Source organism: Branchiostoma floridae, chromosome 4, assembly GCF_000003815.2.
Source record: "Branchiostoma floridae strain S238N-H82 chromosome 4, Bfl_VNyyK, whole genome shotgun sequence".
Taxonomy (NCBI): Eukaryota; Metazoa; Chordata; class Leptocardii; order Amphioxiformes; family Branchiostomatidae; genus Branchiostoma; species Branchiostoma floridae.
In genome coordinates, this window is record NC_049982.1 from 32,412,106 (window position 1) to 32,439,342 (window position 27,237).

At 39.8% G+C, this 27,237-nt stretch overlaps 1 protein-coding gene across 1 annotated transcript in view; it reads right to left on the reverse strand.

Annotated features, from left to right (window-relative positions):
* Nucleotides 1-25,186, reverse strand: part of LOC118413113 (ectopic P granules protein 5 homolog) — a gene marked incomplete in the record, with an annotated part of 89,506 nt that extends 64,320 nt beyond the window's left edge. The window contains 18 exon segments of the mRNA XM_035816287.1: nt 667-789; nt 1,471-1,635; nt 5,728-5,868; nt 6,362-6,513; nt 7,195-7,349; nt 7,821-7,973; nt 9,714-9,867; nt 10,624-10,738; nt 11,807-11,912; nt 15,537-15,739; nt 16,202-16,326; nt 17,315-17,423; nt 17,850-17,963; nt 19,293-19,457; nt 20,202-20,333; nt 20,809-21,556; nt 22,450-22,541; nt 25,118-25,186. Coding sequence (XP_035672180.1) covers nt 667-789; nt 1,471-1,635; nt 5,728-5,868; nt 6,362-6,513; nt 7,195-7,349; nt 7,821-7,973; nt 9,714-9,867; nt 10,624-10,738; nt 11,807-11,912; nt 15,537-15,739; nt 16,202-16,326; nt 17,315-17,423; nt 17,850-17,963; nt 19,293-19,457; nt 20,202-20,333; nt 20,809-21,556; nt 22,450-22,541; nt 25,118-25,159 — 2,994 coding nt within the window.
* Nucleotides 25,187-27,237: the final 2,051 nt, after the last annotated feature.

The window sequence follows — 27,237 nt, forward strand, 5'->3', positions numbered from 1 at the left end:
TTAGGGGAAATGTCGCTCATGTCCAGATTGAACATTGCAAGTAACACATATCATGTACTTACCTACAAAGTACCTACCTAATACACAATGTACAAAATTTCTAACAAATCTAAATAAAGCAAAAGCGGCTTGTATTCACAATCATCTCTTGAAAATACTTAAATACTGTCAAATACAGACTCAGAAAAAAGTAACTCGTTAACTCTTCAATCTCCAATTATCATAACATACTGGTACTTTAAGATCTGATGACCTTCTGTAGTTATTAGCTATATGTTGTGAAATCTGAGGGTCAATCAGGGAGAACAAATCACATTGCATTGAAACAAAAATAAACCAACTTTCCAGGTTGACTAAAATAATCTTAACAACAAGGCTTACATGTAGTTCCAAATATCACACAAGTCATTACTTACTGCCAAGTCCAAATACCCCAGATTGGATTATGATACAATGTATGTTCCAAAATTCATGTTTTCCCCCAGATCCATCATAGAGTAAAATTTGTTATCACCATGCACAGTAGGAGCGCAGCTGGATGTGCAAAAGTTAGGTGTGACACGGTTGCTCACTGTAGTACAGCAAGCTAGCTGCAAAGCTGGTGTGTTACGCTGAAGGGTGGTTACACCAGCTATGCAGGTACAGATGTGCCCTGTATTTTCTGACCTGTTTGATGCCCGCTGCTATAAGTCCTGCCTGCTCCTTGTTGTACAGGAAGTGGTTGGCCACCTGTGTCAGGAGCAGACCCATCCATCTGTGCAGGTCTAGGGGGAGGAACAGCCTGTCTCCCTGGAAAAACACAACCGTTATCTTCATCAAGGAGGCTATACATGTACTTACGGTGCTGTCTGTGGTTGGTTGTTTTTGTGGATAGCATACAAAAAATGTAGCTTCAATCAGAAGTTATATTGTCAGGTCTGTGAATAGGTGTTGGCAAAACCTGACACTTTCAATTATGGACCTCCTAGCACCTTTCTATATAATATATGCATGGTATTGCATCTAACTTCTAGTTTTTATATCTCATGTTCTGGACCTGCCCTTATTTCTACTGTTTTAGATTTTGCTTTATTAAATGAATGAACTATCTAGTACATGGTATAAAGATTATCAAAACATCAAAAAAATCAAAATACATTTTGTATGATTTGATGATTTGTCAGAATCATCCAACAAAATTTATTATTATAGTAACCATCCATTGTTTAATCTGTGCTTCCCCAAACACTCAAACACAAACACATACACACACACACACACACACACACACACACACACACACAGAAGAAAAAACTCACTCATAGTAACTGAAAATTTTCAGTTCTTGCAGTTTGCGATTGAAACAATTCATGAAATAACAATGATGCAATGGAAACATATTCATGGCGACATGATTTCATCACTTTGTGGTCTCATAAAACCACAAAAGTTGACATAGAACCATAGCAAACTTATCCAGACTGCCAGTACCTGGGCATTAGTCCCCCAGTTGAGCTGTGCAGCTATGAGCCTTGCCAGCCTGTGTTCTGGTGACTGGAGTTCAGACTGTAGTAACCAGGTCTCCAGCAGGACCATGTCAGGAGACTGGGGCAGCCACAGGTGCAGAGGCATCTCTTTGTACAGATACAGGGACATCTGGAACAGAATAAAGCATGACTGATTGTACATTTTGTAAATGCAGAAATGTTCGCATAGGTTTTATGTTTGCGGTTTTCGCGAGGCAGTCTAACTACGAACTTAAAACCACCGCAAACATTTTTCCATTACAGTATGTGACAACAGTGTATGGCACTACCACAAACTTAAACCACCACGAACACTCCACTTCCACGTTAAGGCGAAATTAAATCCCAGCGAACTTAAATTACAGTAAAACAATACAAACATGACCACTACAATAATCATGGTGCTAAGGCCTAGTGAATACTGCGTAGAGTGTTTGCCCTGTACTATTTTCAAGGTGGTTGAACCTGCCAGGAGCATTGAGTGCTTGATTGTCAAGTGCCAGCTAAGATGGACAGGACATGTTGTCCGCATGGAAGACAGCAGAATCCCTAAGATGCTACTGTATGGTCAACTGAAGCAAGGGCACCGCAATCAGGGTAGACCCTTTAAAAGACACCGGGACACACTGAAAGCAAACCTTAAGAGTTGCAATATAAACATTAACTCTTGGGAAGAAACTGCTCAACGACATGATAGAACAAACTGGAAGAGACCAACCCACTACTGATCATATAAATGAAATGTTCTCATCTGGCTTCTACCCACTTATATGCAGACCTACCAGAATTACACCTTACTCCGCCACCTTAATAGACAACATTTATACAAACTCAGGTAGCAACAATATCAAGGTTGGCATCCTCATCACTGACATATCAGATCACTTTCCAATATTCCTTTCATCCGAATTAAACGAGCCAGTCAGACAGGCAGACAAAATATCTTATCGCCAAGTTAACACAACTAACATTCAGAAATTTACACAATCCCTATCAGAAATAGTATGGAGCGACGTATTAAACGAAACAGACACAGAGAAAGCATATAATCAGTTTCTCGAAACATACGGATCGTTATACGAAAAATGTTTCCCAAAGAAAACTACAAAAATCTCCCAGCACTCTCGCAAAAAACCCTGGCTTAGCAGTGGATTGTTAAAGTCAATACGCAGAAAAAACAAGCTCTACACTAAATATGTCAAGAACCCCACGCCCTTAAACCACAGTATCTATAAAAAATACCGGAATAAGTTAAATCATCTCCTAAAAACTACAAAGAAGGATTACTACCACAAAAAGTTCAATGAAGCTACCAGTAACATAAAACAAACATGGTCCCTGATAAATGAAGTTATAAATCGTAACAAAAGCAACTCAGCTGGTCCAAACAAAATACAAATTGGTACAAAAACTACCGAAAATAAAGATGAAATATGTAATGAATTCAATGATTTTTTCATTAATATTGGACCTACACTTGAAAGTAAAATCCCAAAAGGAACACAAGATCCTCTTAGCTACATCACTTTACAAGTAAATTCTAACCTATCAACTTTTGTGCCACCAACTGATGCTGAAATTACAGATATTATCAAAAACTTAAAAGACTCAGCTGCTGGTCATGACGAAATTAGCCCTAAAGTACTAAAGTTGTCACTACCCTATGTTATTGCCCCTCTAACACATATTCTTTCTCTATCCTTGCAAAATGGAATTGTTCCCCACCCACTAAAAGTCGCAAAAGTGACACCTATTTTTAAAAGCAGTGACCCACTAAATGTTAACAACTATCGACCAATATCTGTCCTTCCCTGCATATCTAAAGTCTTGGAAAAGCTAGTATATAGTCGTCTTTTGAAACATTTAAATCAAAATAACATCCTATATAAACATCAATATGGTTTCCGAAAGGGCTATTCTACCTCTCTGGCACTCATACACTTAATGGAAAAAATTTCTACCGCCATAGATAATTCAGAATACACAATAGGAATCTTTCTCGATCTATCAAAAGCATTTGATACGGTTAATCATTCCATTCTACTCAATAAACTAAAACGATACGGTATATGTGACTCCGCAATAAAATGGTTCTCGTCTTATCTATCCAATAGACAACAATACGTAGCTCTTAACGATAATAAATCACAACCCAAAATAATAGAATGTGGTGTCCCACAGGGTTCGATATTAGGACCTCTACTTTTTCTGATTTATATAAATGATCTCGAAAAAGCATCCTCAATTATATTCTTTATCCTATTTGCAGATGATTCAAATCTTTTTCTTTCAAACTCGAATTTTGATACGCTAGTAAAACTTGCTAACGAAGAAATGAAAAAGGTTATGTCGTGGTTTGAGGCAAATAAATTATCAGTAAATGTTAAGAAGACATATTATCTAATTTTCTGTAATAGAAATAAAACCTATAACAAAAGTGCCAAAATCTTTTTAAAAAGTGTGCCCCTGTCTCAAGAGAGTCAAGCCAAATTCTTAGGTATAATCATTGACGATCGACTGACCTGGAAATCGCATATAACTATGTTAGGTAAAAAGATTTCAAAAACTATCGGTATCATTGGAAAACTCAAACATATTCTTACTCAAAAAACCATTATTACCATATATAATAGTTTAATATACCCGTATCTAACCTACGGGAATATAGTCTGGGGATGCGCCTACAAAACCACACTACAGCCCCTGATATTGCTCCAAAAAAGATTTGTTCGTTCAGCCACGGGCGCCAGTTTTCATGCACATTCTGCACCTTTGTTTACAAAACTTAAGATTTTGAATATTTTTGATATCAACAGACTTCATCTGATGCTATTTACGTTTAAATTCCTAAACTGTTCTCTTCCAGAAACATTTAATGGTCTTCTAAATCTTAATTCTCATTTTCATAATTACCAAACTCGACAAAGTGCTCATTTCCATATTCCCCTAGTTAGAACGTCAGTAGCCCAAATGAGTGTAAAATACAAATGTATAATTAATTGGAATAATCTCCCCCTCCATCTAAAATGTTTAACATCAATAATTAGTTTTAAACGCAATCTAAAAAATCACCTACTTTCCTTTCCCACTGACATTTGACATCTTATCTTAATTTCTCCATTTGATAGCTTAAGTTGTTATTTAGTTGATATATTTCCCTGTTTTTAATAATTTAATTGCTGTTTTAATCATTAGGTATTTAGCTGCTACATTTCCTTGTTTTAGTCATTTGATAATAGCTTTATTTGTGTCACTTTAGTTACGATATATCCTTGTTTTTTCTTAATTCGTTAACTTTAGCTTCTCTATTATATTATATAGCTTCATTTGTGTTACGATAGTTTCAATATTTAAATTGTTGCCAATAATTTTTTCCTTCACTTCTCCATTTGATAGCTTAAGTTGTTATTTAGTTGATATATTTCCCTGCTTTTAATAATTTAATTGTTATTTAGCTTCTCTATTTGATGGCTGTTTTGTGTTAATTTAGTTGATACATTTCCTTGTTTTATTATCAATTGTTTATCACCTCAATCATTTCATTAGAATTGCATACGTTATAGGAGGAGGGCTCGCATAAGCCGTTAGGCTTCCTCCCTTCCTCCCGCACAGTATTTGTTTTATCCAATGTACATTTCTCTGTTTTTGTGTTCTACGTGCGAATAAATAAACTCAAACTCAAACTCAAAGTCAGGAATCATGGCCTTTGAATCGAAAAGAGCTGCTGCCATACATGAGAAGAAGGAGAGGAGGAAACAAGGCTCTGTGCCTGTCAGCTCGAGCTCCTTCATCTGCAGCACCTGCGGCCGCTCCTGCGCCTCCAGAATAGGACTTCACTCCCACATGAGGAGACACCTGGACAAGTGACTGACTGCCTGCCTACTCATCCGTTGACAACCGACAGGAGAATCCATCATCATCATTTTCAAGGTGGAATACTGCTTTATCTTTAGTTAACACTAAGCACATATGCAAAAAGAGCATGGTAGTTGAACACACACCACTACAAGTGGACTTTTAAGCCTCATGCCATTGTGCAACCAAAGGGCTAGCTTTTGATGGGCTAGTATAGTTTGCATAATTCTTATCTATATTGCCTTTTAAAAAGCAAACAATGTATAACATTTAACACAATGTATGATATTCTAAGTACGTTTTATTTTATATGTCAGCAATAATGCAATCTCTCTTGTGTAAAGCAGTCCAGACATATAGAACTGACCAGGCCGACTTGTTCCATAGTGCTGCCCACTCTCTCCAGCAGGGTGGACACAGCCTTGGGGTGGACCAGACAGATGGAAGACAGCAGCTCACGGCCAACCTTCGAGCAGAACTCCCGCGTTCTGGAACTCACATAGCACACCTGTACAAGGAAAAGGAAAACAAGCACGAACAATTACTTAATGTCAATTTGTTACCTTAAATTTGTTGTCCATTGTTGTACATCCTAACTGTTTGGTGATTGTTCAATTCCCACAGATAAAAATAGGAGCACTAACAATATATGTCAACATTGTATTCAATTTTTTGATAATGAAACGAAACACAAATGTTCACAGACGGTCAGACGTTTCAAACAACATCCGTTGAAAAAACAACGGGTGTTGTTTGAAATGTCTGACCATTTCCAAAATCATATCCAGTTGCCTGTCAATGAGTAACTGCTTTTTGGTGTATCTTATTACCTGGATGTCTAACCTTCATCGACGTTCTACCTCATTAACATGCACGTGAAATATCTGCTTTTAAATATAATGAGATCAATGTAGGGAAAATACAAGTTTGCTGGCCTCTGTCATGTTTGAATCTGAGACAGTTTCAGTTTTGGAATTTGTTCTCAGAGAAAGGTTCCCTACTTGGTACAGGTGCATGACCACCATGTCTACAAAGGTGTTGTCCGTTCCCGCGTGACTCCGTGCCATGTTGGTGCACGCTGTCAGTAGGAAGATGGCCTCCGACTGCTCCAGCTCGCACAGTTTGTCTTCCAGCTGAACCATCATGTCACTCTCTACTCACACACACAAAGACAACAGGGGAAATGTCATGCAATGTATCTTATAATACAGTTAAACCAGTCCAATCAACCACCTGCCATCAGAAGACACAGTGAAACAGTCCCGTCCATTTTTCACATTCATGTAGTTAAAATCCACTCCCAAGCAACCAACTGTAAATGTCAGACACTATTCGGTGTCTTCAAGCAGTGACACTGTTTGGGTTCAATACTTCTTGGTAACATTGAAAAGTTACACAAAAAATGAAAATGATGTGATTGTGACTTAGTATCACATGTACTTACAATAGCCAGGATTACTATACCTCAATCATCCAACCAACCTGAACCAACCAATCACTAGTCCTCAGCAATGATTTTTGCTCATTTCATTGATTGGTTGCTTAGGACAATGTTTGTAAAATGGAGTGTTCACAGTGGTTTTGAGTTCATGGTTGCTTTGAGGTTACAGACTGTACAGTAATACAGACAACAGTCCCTTAACAGACAGCCATTCAGAAACTACATATAGCTCTACTATAACTCTAAGAAAGAAAGAAAGAAAGAAAAAGAAAGAAAGAAAGAAAGAAAGAAAGAAAGAAAGAAAGAAAGAGTGATGGTGACATAAATTCAATTATGTATTACATTGTCTATCTTAAGCATTAGTATAAATTATAGTGTTACTATAATTCTAACCTTGTAACAATGCCTTGATCTGTGTTATGGTGGTAGCCTCCGCAGGTGGGCTGTCCTGGATGCTGTCCACATGTAACAGCCACAGCAGCTGCCACTGCATGGTATGTGACAGCTGCTGGTAGGGCAGGTCTGACAGGAACTGTAATGCCCCCACCCTATGCATAAAGAAAGACAACAACGTAAGGTTTAAAGACAAAACTGTTACCATCAAAGTTAATCTAACAACTTAATAGTTAGCAGCACGTAGGATGTATGGTAGTACTGCATTGTTTGTATTGGAAACTGCAAAACTATACAGTCCCACAGACCGACAAGATACAAACAATGCTTTACTCCCTTGTGTTTGTATCTTATATAAAATTATAATAATATGAAAAAGATGTGTCTATAGAACAATTAATTCTGTGCGTAATCTTAAAATCAAGCTTATAATTACAACATACAGAGTGACTACAATCCCTCAGATGGTAAGCATCCTCTTGCAGAGCATACAGAAACTAGTTAACTGTATTGCAGAATCACACACACATGTACACAAATACACACAGACAGACTCTCACACACACACACACAGACAAAAAAATGATAACTTTACTCCATTGTGCTGGATTAAACAAATATCTTACCTGGGTGCAGACAGGATGCACACAACCGACCGGTAGAAGAAGTGGTCATATTCCACCTGGAGTTTCCCCAGGGGCAGCTGTGCATCTCCTTGTGCATGCTCCAACCTCCCCTTACACAGCCTCCACACCTCTGACACATGTTGTATCGTGTGGCTGTAGATACAGGGAAACATGTTAGATCTCCTGCTACTGTGTTCCTGCACATGTGTGCTTGGTCCCTAGGGGGCACTGTTTCATTTTTGGTATGGAGAATCAATAGTCAATACAAGTAGGTGCATTTATGTGCACATGTACAATGTGCATGTACATCTCATTTATATTGCCATTTATTTTGCCATTTAGAAGATCACCAAAATGTTTTTATCAAAATCACAAAACCCACTTATTTTGCAGAATGTGGGATAGTTTATTAACCACTGCCTTCATAGAAGAAGTCAAACCCCACAATAGGATATACACATGTAAATGTAATACATATATATTTGATTGGAAACTAGTGTTATATACTTAATTACTTTGAGACTGTACATGCATTTAGCCCTCATGCATAATTTTGCAAATAAACAATATTACATTCTCCCACTGGTCAAGAGAGACTAAAGCCATTGACAAAATAATGGTTACAGTCAAACCTGCCCGAGCGACCACCTCTTCTCAGCGACCACCTGGCCATTTCGACCGCTTTTCCTCGGTCCCGATTTTTTTCCCCATTGACGTAACCATTAAGCGACCTTTTCTCAACGACCACCTGGCCAACGCGACCGCGACCGGCCCAAATTGGGACCCATAACGACCGCATCATTTTCAAAATTGAGGTTTTCATCGATTTTTGATGATAACTAGCGCGATTATGTGCCGAAATCGGCCAGTTCGCCACGGCTTTTGACTGCCATTACAATGTTATGTTTAGAATACAGATGGCGGCGGTCAATGGGTGGGTCAATGGGGCAGTCTACTGTAATATGGGAGGAAATTCCGTTGTAAGAAAATCCGAATTTAGTTGTTACAGAAGTTGTTTTTTTCAATCTATATCATCATAAGCTGAAACGTATATAGCCTCATACTTTTTCAAGAAAGATCTGTGTAGCTCATACCTTTTTAAGAAAGATCTGTGTGAGTGCTTTTGTTCAACTGTACTGTACATTCACCCGTGGGTAAGTACGCTATCGGGACGTACCGGGCATCGAATTCGAAAGGTGCACCGTAGTTATTTCAGATACAGCGATCAAGAACACAGCGACGCATAAAGGCTTGTATGGTAACAGACAGCATCAAAGTTCCCTTACTGTCTAAAACGTTAGTGTACAAATATTGAGCTTTAGAACACTGTATCGAATAAAAGCTTGGGGTTAAATTTACAGTTTACAGTGTGCGTGTTGTATTTGATTTTAAAGACCTCTCTTCTTTGCGCGTGTGCAGTGTGCTTGCTATTTGCCATTAAACACAGCGGAAACCATTTATACTTTGCATCGGGCATGTTTTGAGTTGATACTCTTCTCAGCGACCACCTGTCCAAATCGACCGTTTTTTTCCGGTCCGCAGGGTGGTCGACTTGGGCAGGTTTGACTGTACTTATTAATAAACTAAATGGTTAAATGAAAATCATGGGTACCAAGGTGGGTACTGTGGGATACATGTACATAATGTACAATCAAGTTTGTTTGGATAGGACATTAAATGGAAGTCCTGAATGAAGTGGGGGACAGCCACATCTCAAGCAGGTTAAAGAATCTAACACATTTATCGGAAAGAGTAGGGGTCCTTCCCGGTGTGAGTGGATCAAACCTTACAGTCTGGTCTCCAAATTGACATCATGAAAAGGTGATAAGTCACCTCACTCACCTCATGAATCCCTCTACAATGAGTAAAGAAACAAATGAATAAATAACCCACCGAACAAGCCTTCCCAGCCGTTTGACGAACTGTCTATAGCGACTTCTGTTGAAGTTCCTCAGCCCTTCACTCAGCAGCTTGACGAGTGTGGAACACAGGGCAAATATCCACAGCATGTGTCGTTCTGTGATGTCACTCACAACAATGTCTGTATCTGAGGGAAAATTCATACAAATTTCATGGATAAAACTTCAATTCTCTCTGAAAAAAATTATCTTTAGGCATATGAAAAAAGTTGTATTTCCTATTTTAATCCTTTAAAAAATTAGGGTCTGTAGGGATCATCTTTTTTAAATTTTTTTGATTTAATTTTTTGCCAAAACTAAGAGATACAACACAGTTTAACAAAGTAAAACTGAAATACATGAGAACACTTAATATATTTTTCAATGTCATCCTTTAATTTAGTGCATAATGGTAACAAATCTGTGGATACATTTGTCCTTTGTTAGATAGAACAAACAGATTTATTACTTGAATAGGAGGCAGGCTAAATAAAACTTCTAGAACTGAAAACTCTGTGACTCCACTGCCCACCCCCCAGAAAGGCTATGGTCAGCAGGTGTTTCTAGGGTAGGTTGGGAAACAGGAAATGCAACATTTTTTCCTAGGCTTTAGGTTCTATTCAAAATTTTTTTCCTATGCCCTGGGTTCTATTCAATTTTTTTTCCCTTCGCCTTAGCTATTCAAAAAGTAGAATGTGGAACAAGGCTTAAATTTCAAAGGACTACAATCATGTATTTACAAGTAGTGTGCAAGTAGGTAAGTGACAACAGCCAAGCTTCAAACTCAGGCAAACTCACTAACCACTGGACCACAGAACTGCTCAAATATAAACTGACTAATAATGCTTCAGAAATTTAACGAAATTGTTTGAAATGAAAAAGGAAGGGACCAATAGTACACATACCTGAGAGATGTACATTCATGATATAACAGAAGAACCTGTTGAAGGGGAACTGTTGTAGCAATGTGACAAGGTCGTTCTCATGGAGAAGTGCCCAGGTGTCAGCCAAGTCATCTTCCTACAGATGATCAAAACAATAAGAAATACAAGGTAGTATTAGCCTGGGTACCATCCGGGTAGAAGTTTGCCCCTATGTTCACTTCTGGGGACCTGCACATTCAGACCTGTGGTAATGTCAGTTAATGAGCAAACTAAGGAATTGGTTTTAGAGTGTTCATTTAATGACAACAGGCCCTCCCGCAAGCGGACGGAGGGCTTTTTGGTGTTGGAACGCCTGTTTGAACGATCGCTTGAACCCATTCCTTAATTCGCTCATGTGTAGGGACCAATCAGCACCCTCGTCCAAAATTTAGACAATTCCAGACGTGGTCAAGGATCCCAGACAGAACAGCTGAGAAGCGACTGTATATAGTGTGTAGTAAATGTGAGAGCGAGAAGCGACTGGATAAAGTGTATAATAAATGCTGGAGTGAACTACTTTCTGGATAGTACCCAGGATAAGGGAATATAAAATTGCATCATTGATTTTTAAAGCTTAATGTGAATTTTCATTATTCCACAAGATACCCTAAGGCATCAAAGAAGAGTGAACATGAGATACCAAAACTGGAAGTCCTGCTGGAAGATTCACAAGTCTTAGACCAAAGCTAATGAAAACAAGAGACACATACTCTGCAATGTATTTATGTTTTTACATTGGGCTGTGATACATTTCCATTTATGTACAGGTAGTTGCTTATTATAATAGGACAATACATATAATAACTAATGCAGTAAAGTATGGTTGGAGCCTAACATTTGCTCGGAGAGTTTCATCTGGAACAACAGCTGCTGTTTAATCAATTTGTTGTTAAACACAACAAAACATCTGCTTGAAGATATTCCATTCAAACCACATGGTGATATTGATGACCCAGTCCATAATGCCGAGAACATAGGGGTAATTTTTGAAATTATTACATTACTCATAATACATACATGAAAAAAACATGCATCATCTTGCAACTAGGTGCAGACGACATGCCAAACTACATACAAATGCAGCAAAGGGAACACAGACTTAATGATAGAGATACAGCTGCGAACATCACCCAACTACAATATTCTGGAATAATAAAATCCTGACCTCCTCTCCACCTTCATCTACCAAGGTCCAGTTGAGGGGTGCTTGTTCTTGTGTCTGTCCTGCTACTTGCACTGGTTTTAGTAGCTTGAGAAGTTCTTGTCTACTCCTGCAGTTCAAAATGATATCATTAGAGGTAGGCTCTTGGACTCGATATGGCGAAACGCGAAGCGCGACCATCGCCATATAGGGGCGAAACGCGCGGCGCATATCGCCACCGGGGGGCTAAAAGTGAGTTCTCGATTTTCTCCCCCTGAAAGCGGTAGCGCGAAACGTAATCAAATCATGTGCTAATCATCGCGCTTAGCGCCATCACGGGGTGAAGCGCGACATCTCGATTTTCTCCCCCTGGATACGGCAAGGCGAAGCGTAATACAAAATCGTTTATATATTATCGTTCGGTTCTTCTTCTAAAGTTGCAAGTTCGTTCCGTTCGCGATACAGATCCTTTCCCCTTTAAACACGTTCCTATTTCTCATATCTCTCTACTAACACTGTTCAATGTCTCTAAATCTTCAAGAAAGGGTTAAGTTTTTATATATACCGGGGAAAATGCTATCAGTTCGGGAAAGGTAAGTCGGGGAATTTGCGACTCGGCTCCAAGATGGCGATCGGACAGGGTCGGTGTTATATGCAATTCACGGTTATCCCAGCATGCACAGCAAAGGTATAAACTTACCTTTCATTCATGGACACATTGCAACTTGCCGGCAACGTTACACATACTACTAGTACCAAGTCGCCTTTGATATCAATAACGTTATTGTAGAACCAAGTACTGGTGATTAATGCTTTCACAATATACTTACTGCCTTATGCCTTATATCTATATCTGTGTATGTTGTCAAACCAAGATGTCACAATCAAGGATCGCTGAAAGGTTAAATATATGCCTTGGCGTGTGGTTGCGTCGGTAGTCTGACCGACGACCAGGAACGTCCGAGGGCGATGTTCCGATCCAAGAGTTCCGCAGGGAGGTCTTCTTGGCTGAGTTGCACCCTCGATAAGTGTCCAGGAAGCCGGCGGATGAAAACCCGAATCTTACTTTTCATTTTATAGCCAAGTTTCTAACTACATAGTAGAATTAGAAGAAATGTTATTTAAGAACAACAGAACTTGAACATATACGCAGATATTTAAAAAAAATGTTAATTACATTGGATATGAGAGTATGGCTGCGTCGGTCGACTGCCCGACCGAAGGCCGTCCAGGAACGTCCGCTGCAGCTGGCGATGTTCCGACCGCCAAGCTCCGCCAGCAACAGGTAGGTCTTTATGTCGAGTTGCACCCTTGACGACCAGCCAGGAGATGAAACCCAAATTCCTAGCTATACTACCGATGTAGCTACACAGCTAGCAATTGCTAACTAAGGAATATCAACTTATCTAGAAATAGTAAAATAGAACTGAGCGTAGCCGGTAAAAATTGGAAAGGTCAATTGTTATAGGGGATAAACGTCTCAAGGGTGATTACTCTGGTTAAGTTATTGAAGCAGACAAAATGCCAATTTAGATACTTCATACGGTTGTTAAATGTTGCTACATATTTTTATGTGTGTATTGCTATATACAAAGGAAGCTGGTCAAATTACTCAACTTTTGAAAAAAAAAAGTTTATTTGATTCTCCCCCAGCTATTACTATTAGAATGTCCCCTAAATCGTGGGAATTCCAGTACAGAACGTCAGAAGTTCGCTACATCAAACCAAGGAGCTCCTTGATCAAACTTGTACTGGGCGGCGGTCCTTTGATTTAGTATCATATGTGCCGCGCCGACGGCAAAATCAATCAATTTTGACAGCACTTCCTAGTGTCATGCAATGCATTACGGTCTAGCATCAGTTGTCGGTAGAAGGAAATATTTGTGTGGCTCGTAGGAAATGCACCAAACATTATGTTTTCTCCCTTTAACTGGTACATGGGTAGTGTTTTATAAGAAAAGTGATAAGAAGGGGGTATCAGTCTAAAATATACACTTTGAAGGGATATTGGATATCGTCTTATTCGCAATTTGTCGGCGCGGGGCGGACAGGATGCCCACGAAACTGCGTGCGTCGCCGGCGTCTAACAACAGAATCACATGTACCGGTATCATTTGTATAGGTTATTTTACAATCCTCAAATTACTACATAACACATATATTATTATGGGTAATTACTAGGAAAAATCAACACATGTGATTTTACACACGTACATCGTCTGAACGAAAATGAAACAGGAAATCGCATGTGGGGAAGGCGTCCAGAAAGACAGGGAAAGGACATGATATGGCAGGCTAATCTGCTCTGTAGAATGCTGAATATGTATGTTGAGATAGACTATAACAAGCTAAGATGTCTGTTATGATGGTTTATGCACTTCTAATAGTTCTAGTGGTAGATTTCGGCGTTGTCTAGTGGTAGATTTGTCTCCGTAAAGAACCCGATGGCGTTTTCTGAGTTTATCGCCAGAAGAGTAGACCTTCAGCAGCCGGTCGTAAATAAAGCATGCATTAGCCTTGAACACTCGATTCTAAAACTACCCGTTTTTATTACTTCCGTATTTCTATTTCTAATAAATGTAAGCAAGATTACAGTCTTGCAGTCACATGTTTGTTGATGTTTTAATATCGCACCACACATTTGTAAGTTGTTGCGATTTGTCTTGTGATGATTCCCAGCCACGTAACCGGGTCCTGCGACAGCAAAATTAAACATCACTACATGAATATAAACGGTCATTTAGAAACTAACGATTGCTATAAGCTGTACATGTAACAGAAGGGCAAACATACCAATTACGTTACGTGTTTCGTAAAAAAATGTACACGGTGGGCACATTCGTAACTGGTTGTCAATGCGGGTTTTGTATTACGCTTCGCGTTGCCGTATCCAGGGGGAGAAAATCGAGTTGTCGCGTTTCACCCCGTGATAGCGCTAAGCGCGATGGTTAGCACATGATTTGATTACGTTTCGCGCTACCGCTTTCAGGGGGAGAAAATCGAGAACTCGCTTTTAGCCCCCCAGTGGCGATATGCGCCGCGCGTTTCGCCCCTATATGGCGATGGTCGCGCTTCGCGTTTCGCCATATCGAGTCCAATGGCCTACCTGATCATTAGGGAGAGCAGCACTACAAACATCCTTGTTTGTTACATACAAAATGTACACTGTAACCATTTTGGGTTCAAGTCCATAGACAAGTTGTACATTCTATTAACTGCTAAGTTTTCAACACTGACATGTAAACAAAATCAAAGTAAACGAAGGAAAAGGGGTTTATGATACGACAAAATAGAGAAATTTAAATCATTACACAAGGGTCAAAGCAGGTTGTTTCCTAAATTGTTTTAGGCATAACGTGTTTTTGATACCTCTTGGTACAATACAGTTGTGACACACAAGAGGCGAGTAGAACAGTCTCCTAGCTCCTGGGATTCAAACTAGGGCCCGCCAGCTCACAAACCCAATGCCATAACCGCTAGGTTAAAAGGTCTGGAGCCATTGGACTGAGCAGTTGGCGGCACTTGAACCTCACTGTTACAGTTGCACCACAACTCGCATTCTAAAATTTGTCTAACTTGCTATGAATGAAATGAAATTAGCTTTCCTTGAGAATTACAGGAATTTCACATCAAAAAGGCTTACCTTATGAAACATTCGAATGTAGGCCCCTATACAAATTGGCCATGCAGAAAAAATTAGTGTCCCTTCCAACATGGAGCTTCCAAAGGACTAATTGTGTCGGGAAAATCCTACCTTATGGGGTTGAAGAGTGTGGCCAGCATGACCAGGAACTGGTGAACTTTAGCCGATGACACGTCGGTGGCGTCATCAGGTAAAGGACAAGGCACTTGTATGAGCGGAGCGGCCCAGGCGCCCACCCCTGACGGACAGCGCAGCACGTGGTTCAGCAGGAACAGGTGGTCGTGGAAGGTGGCCGCAGTCAGGAGACAGCAGCACTGCCAGGATGTAACAGTAGATTCAATAGTAACTAGAAAGGCAACATTTTTGAGAAAATGCAGGATGTTTCCCTCCCAGCAATTTGCCTTTTGTTGTACACAATACTATACCATTAGGCTGGCTACGGAGGCATTGCCAAAAAAACTAGGCTTACCTCTAAGGCATTGCCAAAAAAGATAGATGAAGAACACAGCAGCAAAAACTAGGGAAACATAATAAACTGCCCTAATCTATCAACAGATCTAGAGTGTGAAATACAAGAAAACTTTTTTCCGATGCCAGGTGTCCCTTGCCAGCTGTTGGCCTCACCAAAAAAGGCTACCAGTACAGGATGGCCACTGCCAGGTTTTTGCTCCGGATGGTTGGTATAAGAACCAGAAGCACAGCCTTTCCTCCCACCCCCCCACCCCGCCCCCCCCAGGTCTTAGGAGAAAGTGGTATTAAGACAAAGGTCAACGTACCAGTTTTGCTATCCATTTCTGAGTGTCCTCCAGAAACTGCTGATCTCTGATTGGCCTGCGCTGGAAAGTGAAGAGCACACTGATGCAGCTGCGCACTCTCTCCCGCTCAGCTGACATGTTGGTAACTAGAACATAACAAAAATAAGAAAGATGAAGTTTCCAAAATCTCACACAAGAAAATCTTAACTTCTGCATCCTTTGTTGTCATGCTATCATCACAAAAACAATTGTTGGGAGGATGATCACATGATAGCACTGGACAACAAACTTTCTTACAGGTAGTTTTGTCAGTGGAGTCAAAGGGCAATTTTCTTGAAAGAAAGTCATGCAAAGGGTATGCATGTCAATACCAACATTTCATTATGCCTGTTTGCAATCAGCATCTCCAAGAAAAGGACGGCGGCTGCAGGCAAGCAGCCATCAAGCCTCCACATCTACATACAAGCATGTTTAACTTTAAAACTAGCCTGATGTAGACAAAATAATGAGTGTGAGTGCTTGTTTCTTTGCCTTGGTGTGCATCTGCATTTATGTGAAAATTGCAGAAAGGTGAAATAGCAGGGCTCGAAATACTGGGTGCATGTGCAACTAGGTGCATCCAAAATTGGAGCTGTGCACCCAATTATCTTCTGAGGGTGCACAGGGTGCACCCAAATATTTTCTTATGTTTATGTATGTAAAATATCAAAGTATACTAGTATACATCATATTCTTGACATCTGAGTGTTAGAAAGATAATAAAAATGCCTGTTATGGTACTTGTTTAAGAATTTGATGGCTTGTAACTAAGTTTTATTATTAGGTTATTACTTAAATTGTAGTGGTGCAACCAAAATTTTTTTGGTGCACTCAATTTTTTAACCTGGGTGCACCAGTGCACCTAATCCCAGAAATGAATTTCGAGCCCTGAATAGTGTAATGGGATACTTACAGAATTGTTGATTAATTGTTTATGTATTGTGAGGCTTCTTTATTGCACATTAGTCCGCAAGTTTCTTGTCCTTAGTGAAATGTAATGTCTAAGCAGATGATGGATCGCAACATGACCATGAAAATAGAATATTCTTCCCTCCCATAGTTGAAGATTACAGCTGAGACTAAACAGGTACTCACAGGTGTCAGTGTCAGTACAGCTGGAGCTGAGCACCTGGTGCAGGTACGTCTCCACCTGCAGCCGACACAGCATAGCAGAGTATCCTGACAGGGCGTACATCTCATGCACCTGTAATAAGAATGAATATAATTTTCTTAGGCTATGTTACAATATCGTTACATTTGCCGAGGACGGCACATAATCAATCGGGGGTAAGTGTAAGAATGGAGATGAATTTTATCAGAACTGTATTTTTTTAATGGCTATTCAATGGAATTTGATCATATTATTGCCAATTAAATTTGAACAGTTTCATTGGTTGGAACGTAATTGTTTTATTGAATGCGAATGAGCTTGTATTTTACAATGTATAATACAGATGATTTGCATTTACACAATCATTCAAATAGAGTTGGATCTAGCATCAAAAGTGTCTGGACGCCTTTTGTGTCCCGTAAATATGTATTGTTAACCTCTTTGGTAGTCTTAGAAATGGTCATCTCTAAAGCAGCATTCCAAGAACTTAAGGAGATGAGATCTAGACTCCTCACACACCTGCACCCTGGTGTCATGGAGAACCCTGCTCAGCTCCACACACGCCACGCCCGACAGCTCCACCTGTCTGTAGTTCTGGGTCTGACTCACCTTCACGTTGTCATGGCAATATCCCTGTCAATCAATCAATCAATCCTTACTGCACAACAATTGTAACAAGTAAATGTATGGCAAGTTCTAGAGCAGTACATGTGAAAAACATCAATACACATATCTATGCAATAACTTATAACAATAGTAAAGAGTTCTACATTACTTAAGGCTAGGTAGTATGCTACTTAAATTGAGTGGTTGAATCAACAATACGGAATAAAGATTACATGACAGTCAACATACAAGATACAAACTTTAAAAGTTAACATCAGTTGTTTGTGTCAGAAACAATACTATTTCTTTTAAGAAATGCTGTAGAGATACATGTATATTGGCCTATCTACGAGGAAATTGTATCTGAGTATGGACATGATGATGTAAGTACATGAAAAGTCTCTGAGCTTGTTATAGTTAAAGTTACTTGTATTGCTGTTGGTAACATCAATAAGCTAAGGTCAGAAAGGTTCCTTGTTTTTTCTGTGGTAGGGCATATCTTTCCAGGGAGGTGCTGCAAGCTCGTCCCCTTTGAAAGTGCTTGAGCAGGGGTGCCTAAGCATTTGCACGAACCCTGTGAAATTCGTACGAATATTATGTGATACTCACGAATCACTATGCGAAAACGCACGAATATTATGAAATTCACACGAATCACTATGCAAAAACGCACGGATATTATGAAATTCGCACGAATCACTATGTGATTCACACGAACCTTATGAGATTTGTGCGATCCTTATGCAAAAACGGCGGCCGGGAGGAGGCATGATTTTGAGTGTTTCTACCCGTGATATTTATATTTCAAGGCATGGAATGGACATTTACCGTCGCAAAGATGTATTTGATAGCCTGTGAGCTACTGTTTGCTTCATTTCAGCGTGTTACATCGTATTTTCCGTCGCCGCCGATCGAAGCCGCCATCTTGAAAATCCCGCTCCGCCTGTCACGTGACCCCGGCAGTGGTTGCGCAATTTCACATAAGGATCGTGCAAATCTCATAAGGTTCGTGTGAATCACATAGTGATTCGTGCGAATTTCATAATATTCGTGCGTTTTTGCATAGTGATTCGTGCGAATTTCATAATATTCGTGCGTTTTCGCATAGTGATTTGCATAGTGATTCGTGTGTATCACAATATTCGTACGAATTTCATAGGGTTCGTGCAAATGCTTAGGCACCCCTGTTGAGGCACCTCCTCAAACATGGGACCTCCATTTTCCCCCTTGAAAGAAGTGCAGCCCTAACCGAGATGCTCAGTGCAACTAGGAGTTCAACTGTGAAGCTGCTACCAATTTAGTTACAGGCAAGTTTGTGTCAGTTATTACATATTTCTTTGTTGCCTTTTGACCTACCTGGGCTGTTATAACATGATCAGTGGTGACCCACAGCTGGCCCTCTAGCTGTTCTTGTCGGGACTGCAGGTCAGTGATCACAACCTGCACCTCTGCCAGGCCGACTCGGCTGCGGTAGTACTGCTGCACCAGCTGGTAGAACTCATGCTTGCTCTGATTGGTTTGCTGTAACAAGATTTAATCTCTTCATGCAAGATCACCAAGGAAATGGATGATGATGACCAAAGAAAGTACAATGTACAAATGCAGTGTCAGCCACACACAAGCAATTCTTGAGGCCTACCGGTGTATCAACCGATACTAATGCTTGTAAGAGATGGTAGTCTTCATTCCCTTACCCATACTACTTTGTGACCATTTCAGTCTCACAGACACAATGAAATAGCAGCATTGAGGATAAATGGCAACAATGCATTACATACATGTATATTGGGAATTGCAGAAACACACACATACACACACACACACACACACACACACACACTCACACGCGTGCACACGTACACACATCTTCTATTGTCTTTCCTGGATTCAATCTATTTGATGACCATTCGGGCATCGTTTCATTGGTATGTATGTTAAGGTTTGATATACTAATGCTGGGAAGGATAACTACTCTTTCTGATAAGTGAGGCATGACTCTCCTAAAAACACAGGACCCCCATTTAACATCCTATCCAAAGAGCCTACCTAACTGAAGCTAGGTACTCATTTTCACCTGAGTGAAGTGAAGTATGGAAAATTGTGCTACGTGCCTTTCCCAAGTACACAACATTGATTCGCATAAGGGGATTCAAACCAAGAAACTCTCAGTTCTAGGCGAAACACACGCCACACGACGCCACCATATCACAAGCACCAATAATTACGTCACTCCCTTTGCGGTCAAATATGAACACACCAGCCCACCTGTAGGAAACAGTCCACCCATTCCTCTAGCTGGGGCAGGAGGGGGTTGTCATACAGACTCTGCAGCTGGTCTTGAGTCAGCGGCTGGGCAAAACCCTCTGGTAGAATATCACTGTGGGTTTCTTCTATAGACTGTGTGACAAACAAAAAAAAACAACAAGGAAATCAGGGATGGTAGACTTCAATCCCTTACCTATAATACTCTGCAATTCTTCCATGTCAACTCCCCACATTACCGAGGATGTGTGCCACATTTTTAAATCACAGAAAGACTCAGACAGGCAGACAGGGTACCTCAAGACTGTCACATTAAAAAGAGTAACTCTAGTTCCAGTATGAACACTTTAGATATCTAGATTTAAAGATCAGTAATACCAGATACTTTTTAGATATCCAGGTTTGAGAAGGCCTTGAATGCTTGATAATTCATTTAATGTGGCATTCTTAGGTATCCAGTAGTATAATATACAAGTTGATGCTGCATATCCTTAAGCATTTTGGCTATTGTTTCACAAAATTTGTTCATATGTTTCTCCTGAATGTTAAACCTCTACACCTGTTGCTGATTAGCTTCTATATTAGAAATACACCGTATCATATATCTTACCATTGAAGGCACATCTGTGCTTGCTACTGGAAGTTGTTCACTTTGAACACCGTCATCTTCCTCTTGTGTTTCTGTCAAGTTGACGACACTCTTTGCCTGCGTCTCCTCCGTAATTGCTTCCGTTCTACTGTCCTCCTTTACGACGGCATCAGGTCTGTGTGTGGGCATAGACGTTTCCTCGCCACAACCTTCATTGCTGTCATTACTAGGTAAAACATCTGTTTGTAGGATTTCTTCTGGATGGAAAGTTTTAGTATCTACAGCACTTTCTGTCACACTCGACACAACGTTGGTTGTAGAGACAGCAGAATCTTCTAACTGGTTTTGCTCCTCTTCAACTTGCTCACGTTTCTCATCTTGTATATCTACGTCTTCTGGAGTGGCCACTTGATTGGATTTGCTAATGTCTGTGTCCCTATCTTGATGCTCAAGAGGATCGACACAAGGAACATTGTCTTGAGCAGGTTTTGGTGGCATTTCTTCAGAAGTCACTTGCACATTCTCTTGTGTGTCTATGGGTTCCTTGACAGATGAAATCCTGTCTAATTCTTGTTCTTCTATGGTTGAACTATTGTCTTCTTTTTCAACTATAACATCTTCAGTGTCTGGTTCATGTACTGTTGCAATAGTGTCTTTATTTTCTACCTGTTTTTCGATGACATCTTTTGACACAGTAACTGTTATGTTTTCCTCTGTGGTACTTGACTGATGCTCCTCTGGCTTTAAGGTGACTTTTGTTTCTGCAGTGCTGGAGAAAGGAAAACAACAGATTCAACATTCACAGAGTTTAACAATATTCTCAGAGTTTGACAACATTCTCAGAGTTTGACAACATTCTCAGAGTTTGACAACATTCTCAGAGTTTGACAACATTCTCAGAGTTTGACAACATTTTCAGAGTTTGACAACATTCTCAGAGTTTGACAACATTCTCAGAGTTTGACAACATTCTCAGAGTTTGACAACATTCTCAGAGTTTGACAAATCTAATGACCCAATGGCCCTAGTCCAGTGGAGGAATTGATTGGGCCAGCACCATATTAGTTCAGTAGGTCAGTAATTGGTGGAATATTTGGAAATTTGGAGCTGGTAAAAATTGGTCTAGGCCAAAGGTAATTCTTTTAAACTTGTCAAACCCTGCTTTCATATTTCATGATCTTTCTCCTATCTAATTTCATACAAATATAGGTGACAAGAATAAACAGCCAAATTCTCCAAGTATCCTATTACACCACTCCAACTTCCTGCTACTCTGTAATAATCTTATAACTGCGTAGTACACACTAGACAAACAAACAAAGATAAACACCATCTGATTATAATACCTCTATTCTCACGGCTCAGCTGTTAGATTGACACTTGATTTGTGACGGGGCTTAAAAGCATTGATTACAATAGAGGAAATCTCCAAGTAAATGTAGCCTTTGGCATGTTTTGTGCTATTTTTTTTACCACATGCATTTTACACATTTTTTTTAAAACTACAGGGTAATGACTCTTTTCTTTCTGTTTTTCTGTTCACAAGTAAAGGGAGTTTGTTTGAGGCGAGGTGATAAAAAAGTCAGATTAAAAAATGCCAGAGCCTACATTTGAGACTTTTCATACTAATGGATTGTTGAAATACGAGGAAAAGAGTCAAACCTGTCCAGCTGTCTTTGAGTACTGGTAGCTGCAGAGTCGTCCTTCCTTGAGACACGAATGGCTGGAGCAGTTGGGGTCACTTTTGTCTTGACCTGCAAACATGGATCCACAATCAGCATAATGAAAGAATTGCTTATACAGTCAAACCTGTATTAGCGGTCACCTTTGCATAGCGACCACCTCGCCATTGCGGTCACTTTTGTAGGTCCCATGGATTTTTCCCATTGACCTATAGTAAGCATTAAGAAATAGTCTACAGCGGCCACCTGTCCAACGTGGCCACGGCCACACGATTTCTGGTCCTTTAGATACAGAAACACTGCTTATTGCGACCATACAGCAGCCATATGTCACCCTACACCGAGTTTAAAATCGTAGTTTGCGAGGATTTGGAGTTTCCAACATAGTCATTTTGGCGGTAGCGGAAGGTACACGTGCCTTGAACGTTAGAGTGCAAGTCTTTGTCAGCGCATTTACCAACATTGTGCATGGCAATATCAATCATTTTTGGTACATTTGACTTTGACAGGGTCAACTGACAATCGAGACAATGTTACTTGGTGGGAAAGATTCATGGGCACTGAAATCAGGTATAACTTATTGCTCGTGGTCAATTGATCAGCATTTTCTCTATAGTACTAGTAGCCACATTTCTCCAGTCCCTTGAGTGGCCGCTATAGACAGGTTTGACTGTAGTTATATGTGGTCTTAAGAGGCAAAAAAATTTCATTCCATCAAAGTTTCTGACACCATTTTGGGTGCTGTTGTAGTTGGTAGATTTATTAATCATATTCATAATCAGGCTTTTAGCTAGGATTTTATCATAGGGTGTCCAAATTTCTTGCCGCTCGGCAAGCGCTGCAGGTGCGAGCATTGAAGGGGGTCTGGGGACATCCTCACTTAGAAAATTTTGAAATTTATTACTCTCAGAAATACCATTTCCCACATTTTGAGGTGCAAATTTGGGGGAATGAAGCAGATTTACTGTCAGACAGGCCACATGTGACCTGTAGCATCCCTGGTCAATCAGAATTTCATGCTTGTCAGAGGATGTGCTTCCCAGTGCAAGGGCGTACAATTTGTGTTATTTTTTTAACAGGTCGTACATTGTATGCCTGTACGGCTGCCTAGCTAAAAGCCTGTTCATTATGATTCCAGGTTAGAACAGTTTGATTGAGGTCAGGAGAGTTACACCTGCAGAATGCATCCGGAAGCTTCTAAATTTACCATTAAGCATTAAAGGCACTCCTAAATTCACTGTTAAACATTGCCAGGTTCCCCCCCATGCGGACCCTCCATTATCAGTCAGCATGCAGAATCAACAGAAAGAATATGACAAAACATTTACAATTGGGCATATCAATAGATTTGGGCATGAATATAGTACACTTGTGATTACTAAGCATTTGGGGATTTTACCCAGCAACATGATCTTCCTGACTGACTCTAAAACTAAAGAGTTGTTGCCATGTTTTGCCTGAATGATCTTGTTGCTGTAATTGACGTCACATGACATCCTATTTGCCCATGTGATGTGGATGACTCCAGGATTCTTACTATTTAGCTCAGCTATAGCAAGAAGAACACATTAAGGGTAGATTTTTTGCCACATTTCTAATAGTCAGCACAATCAGACAATAACCCACTCTTACATTACTAGTGTAACAGTGGGGTTCAAGCACTGCCAAACTGATCACGCCAATGGCTCTAGACTGAGTAGAACTTTTGGTGTTGTGGTTTGCACGTTGGAATTGTAATCTGCCGACCTGGGTTCGATCCCGGGCGTCTACATGTTTGTTTCTGTTCTTACTCGCCCCTCTGATTTCTTACACTAGTAGTAGTAAGGACAAGGAGTTTATACATAACCTCCTTGATAATAACCTCCTTGGTAAGGATGATTAAAAAAATCATCAACATCAATAAATAATATGTGATGTGCCCCTCAACATAGTCCAGATGACATATAATAATCAGCATGGCCACGAATGTACACGTAAAATTTTGTGTTATGGCTTTTGACTGTGTATTATCATTTGAAGAGACAATGGTTCAAGTGTTATGAATATCATGACATATTGGGTTGAAGGATCAGAAAGTAAGAAAGAGGGGTGTTTTCTAAAATACCACTAATTTCTGGGTCGAAAAGATGGCGAAATCTACTTCCAATCTAGGTTCGCTTATTGCTGGGGTATCATATATCTGCAGTGAAACGTCAGTTTTAGTTTGGGGTGTGTATTTTTCTTTATTTATCGCATAAACGCCTGCATATACGCCCCCAGTCGTACAGTGTCGTCTGCTCCAATACTTAACAGACAACAAGGCAAAACAGCGACCTGCCAATTACTTCACTCAAGCCGAAAGCAGCAACCATTTACAAAGATTACAGAAAATCACCGTAAAACGTATCCACTGGTTTCCTCACGCAAGATAACTTGAAGCTACCGATAACAGTTGATAGAGCAGACCTCTTTCGGTAACGCTTTGCAAAACTAGATAGCCCAGAGTATGATGCAAAATCACGATAACTTCTAGACCTTATTACTCAACTAAATGACAAAATATGAAAGATTGAAATGTGGCATCATCAACACGATAGCCTTATACTTGTCTAGGCTTCCCTGAAAACGCCAAGGTCATCTGTGTCGTCCTAAAATGAACTTGTACCAACCTTAGTTTTTCTCGACCGGGGCTTTCGTTCTGCCTCCGCCATTTTGTCTTTGTGACCTTTGACCCCTGAACATTGGTACCCAACACCTTTGTTTGTTTTTCTCAGATGACGGAATCTGTTTTGGCCGAGGCTGTTGACATGTTCCTGTCGATAAGAAATTTTGGGTGCTATTGAGCGGATGTTCCTGTCAATAAGAATTTTTCTTCCTGACAGGAAGTTCCTTTCAGAAACGTCACTACAGTTCAACCCAGCATCTTGGAGATAACGTTAACTCAGACTTTAATTTTACCCACGGCGATCTGTGTTCTTCTTTTGTTGCCCGTTGGCTTGCGCTCTGCTTCGCCGAGAATGTTTGTATTTGCAGAAAATAAACAGAAGACTTATGAATGGATTTTTACGATTCATGAACAAAGAAAGAAGTAGATTTTTTGGCCACCTGTATGATTTATGAAGAGATGTTGTGACTTCTTTCCCGCACATCACCTCATACATACTGACTTTTGACGTAGAGGGTCTGGTGTAATTTAATCCGTTCGTTTTTAGCTAGCTACATGCAGAGCTACATCCTAATATCTTCGTTTTTTATCAATAATATAATGATAATCTTTATTGCAAATTCATGCCCGAGGGCTAATTGCATACAGAGTAAAGTAGTAGTGGTATAACAGTTACATAAACATACTTAACAAAGAAGGGAAATGATATTCATAGATAAATCAAAAGGGAATAACGTCTAAACTAAATCTATTCCTACTTAAGCTATTTGAACGGTTTGGCTTCTTTTCAGTATGCAGTAGGAGATGAATTGTCCAACATTTTCATATATAAAGGGGTTGGACGACTTAAGCAAGAAGATTGATTAACATTAGCTACATTTTGTGCAACAAAGAAACAAATCGCGTTTCAAAACATTTGACGTACTTCAGAACAAACCAAGTAGTGAACATAAGGTCTCATTGATGTATTACTTCGAGCGTATAGTCTAAAATAGATCCAAACCAAAAAATAAACGACTGTACAAACTTGTGTTTTTAGCGATGAGAAATTCCCTTTTAGCTAGCTAATCTCAAATGTTAGATTGGTGAAAATTTGTTTGTAACTGAAGAAATTAGCAGTTAATGTTTGGCAGCTACGCTTTAGGTCGGAGGTACACAGTCCTGGGTTCTGAGTGGCGCGGTTTCATACGAACAGCGAAAAGTGCCCTTTGAGGGGAGTGACAAAGTGTAGTTTGTAATTGCTATAAACAAAGAACGTATGTTTATTGGCCATTGGCAATTTTTTTCTCATGATCAAGGGAAAATGTGCTAAACAAAGAATGAATAATATGGGGAGGTTTTCTGAAGATTCAATATAAACGCACTTTTGTAAAAGGCGTATTTTTGTATTACTTTTAATGGAATGAAATGATGAGATCATTACATTGTATGTCAAGTCATTTCTTTACCTTTATACATTTTTCCCAGGCGCTAACAGTCAAATAGCATATAACGTATGTAAAACATCGTATTTTTTTCCATTTCTTTTATGGAATTTCAAAAAAGAAAAAGAGCATAGACCTTTTTTTTAACACATTCGAATCTCAAGTTACTTCAGAAGGTGTTTATTTCATGTTTTGAGTAAACTTATACGAAGAACGTTAGGATGGATTGCGATGATTTATGGGGTGATAGGTAGTTCTTGTGCTCTGGAATAATTTACTTTAGTTTGGGCCCCTTAGCGCCTAGTTTAGGTGAGAGGTAGCTTGTGGTATCAGGACAACGTGTGACAAGTTTGAGCCCCATAACATTTAATTTTTGGAACTGCAGGGGCATTTTTGTCAATACATTCTAATGAGAAAAACCGAAGAAAGGAACGACAGATTTGCCCTATTTTTGTCATGCAGGTAGCTTAGGCAAAGATGTACACAATTATATGCATGCATGCTAATGAGGATCTTTTAGCATAATAAATGAGGATATTGTGTAACCCCCTTTGGTAACAAATGGTTTAGTCTGTCTAAGCAGATGGAGAGCTGTTTATAGCTATCTCCCCAAATTCGAGCAGTTTGCACAGGCAAGTAAATGGAATGAAAATACCTGGTACCTCAATGGTAGAGTGTTGGACTTTTATTTACATGTTGA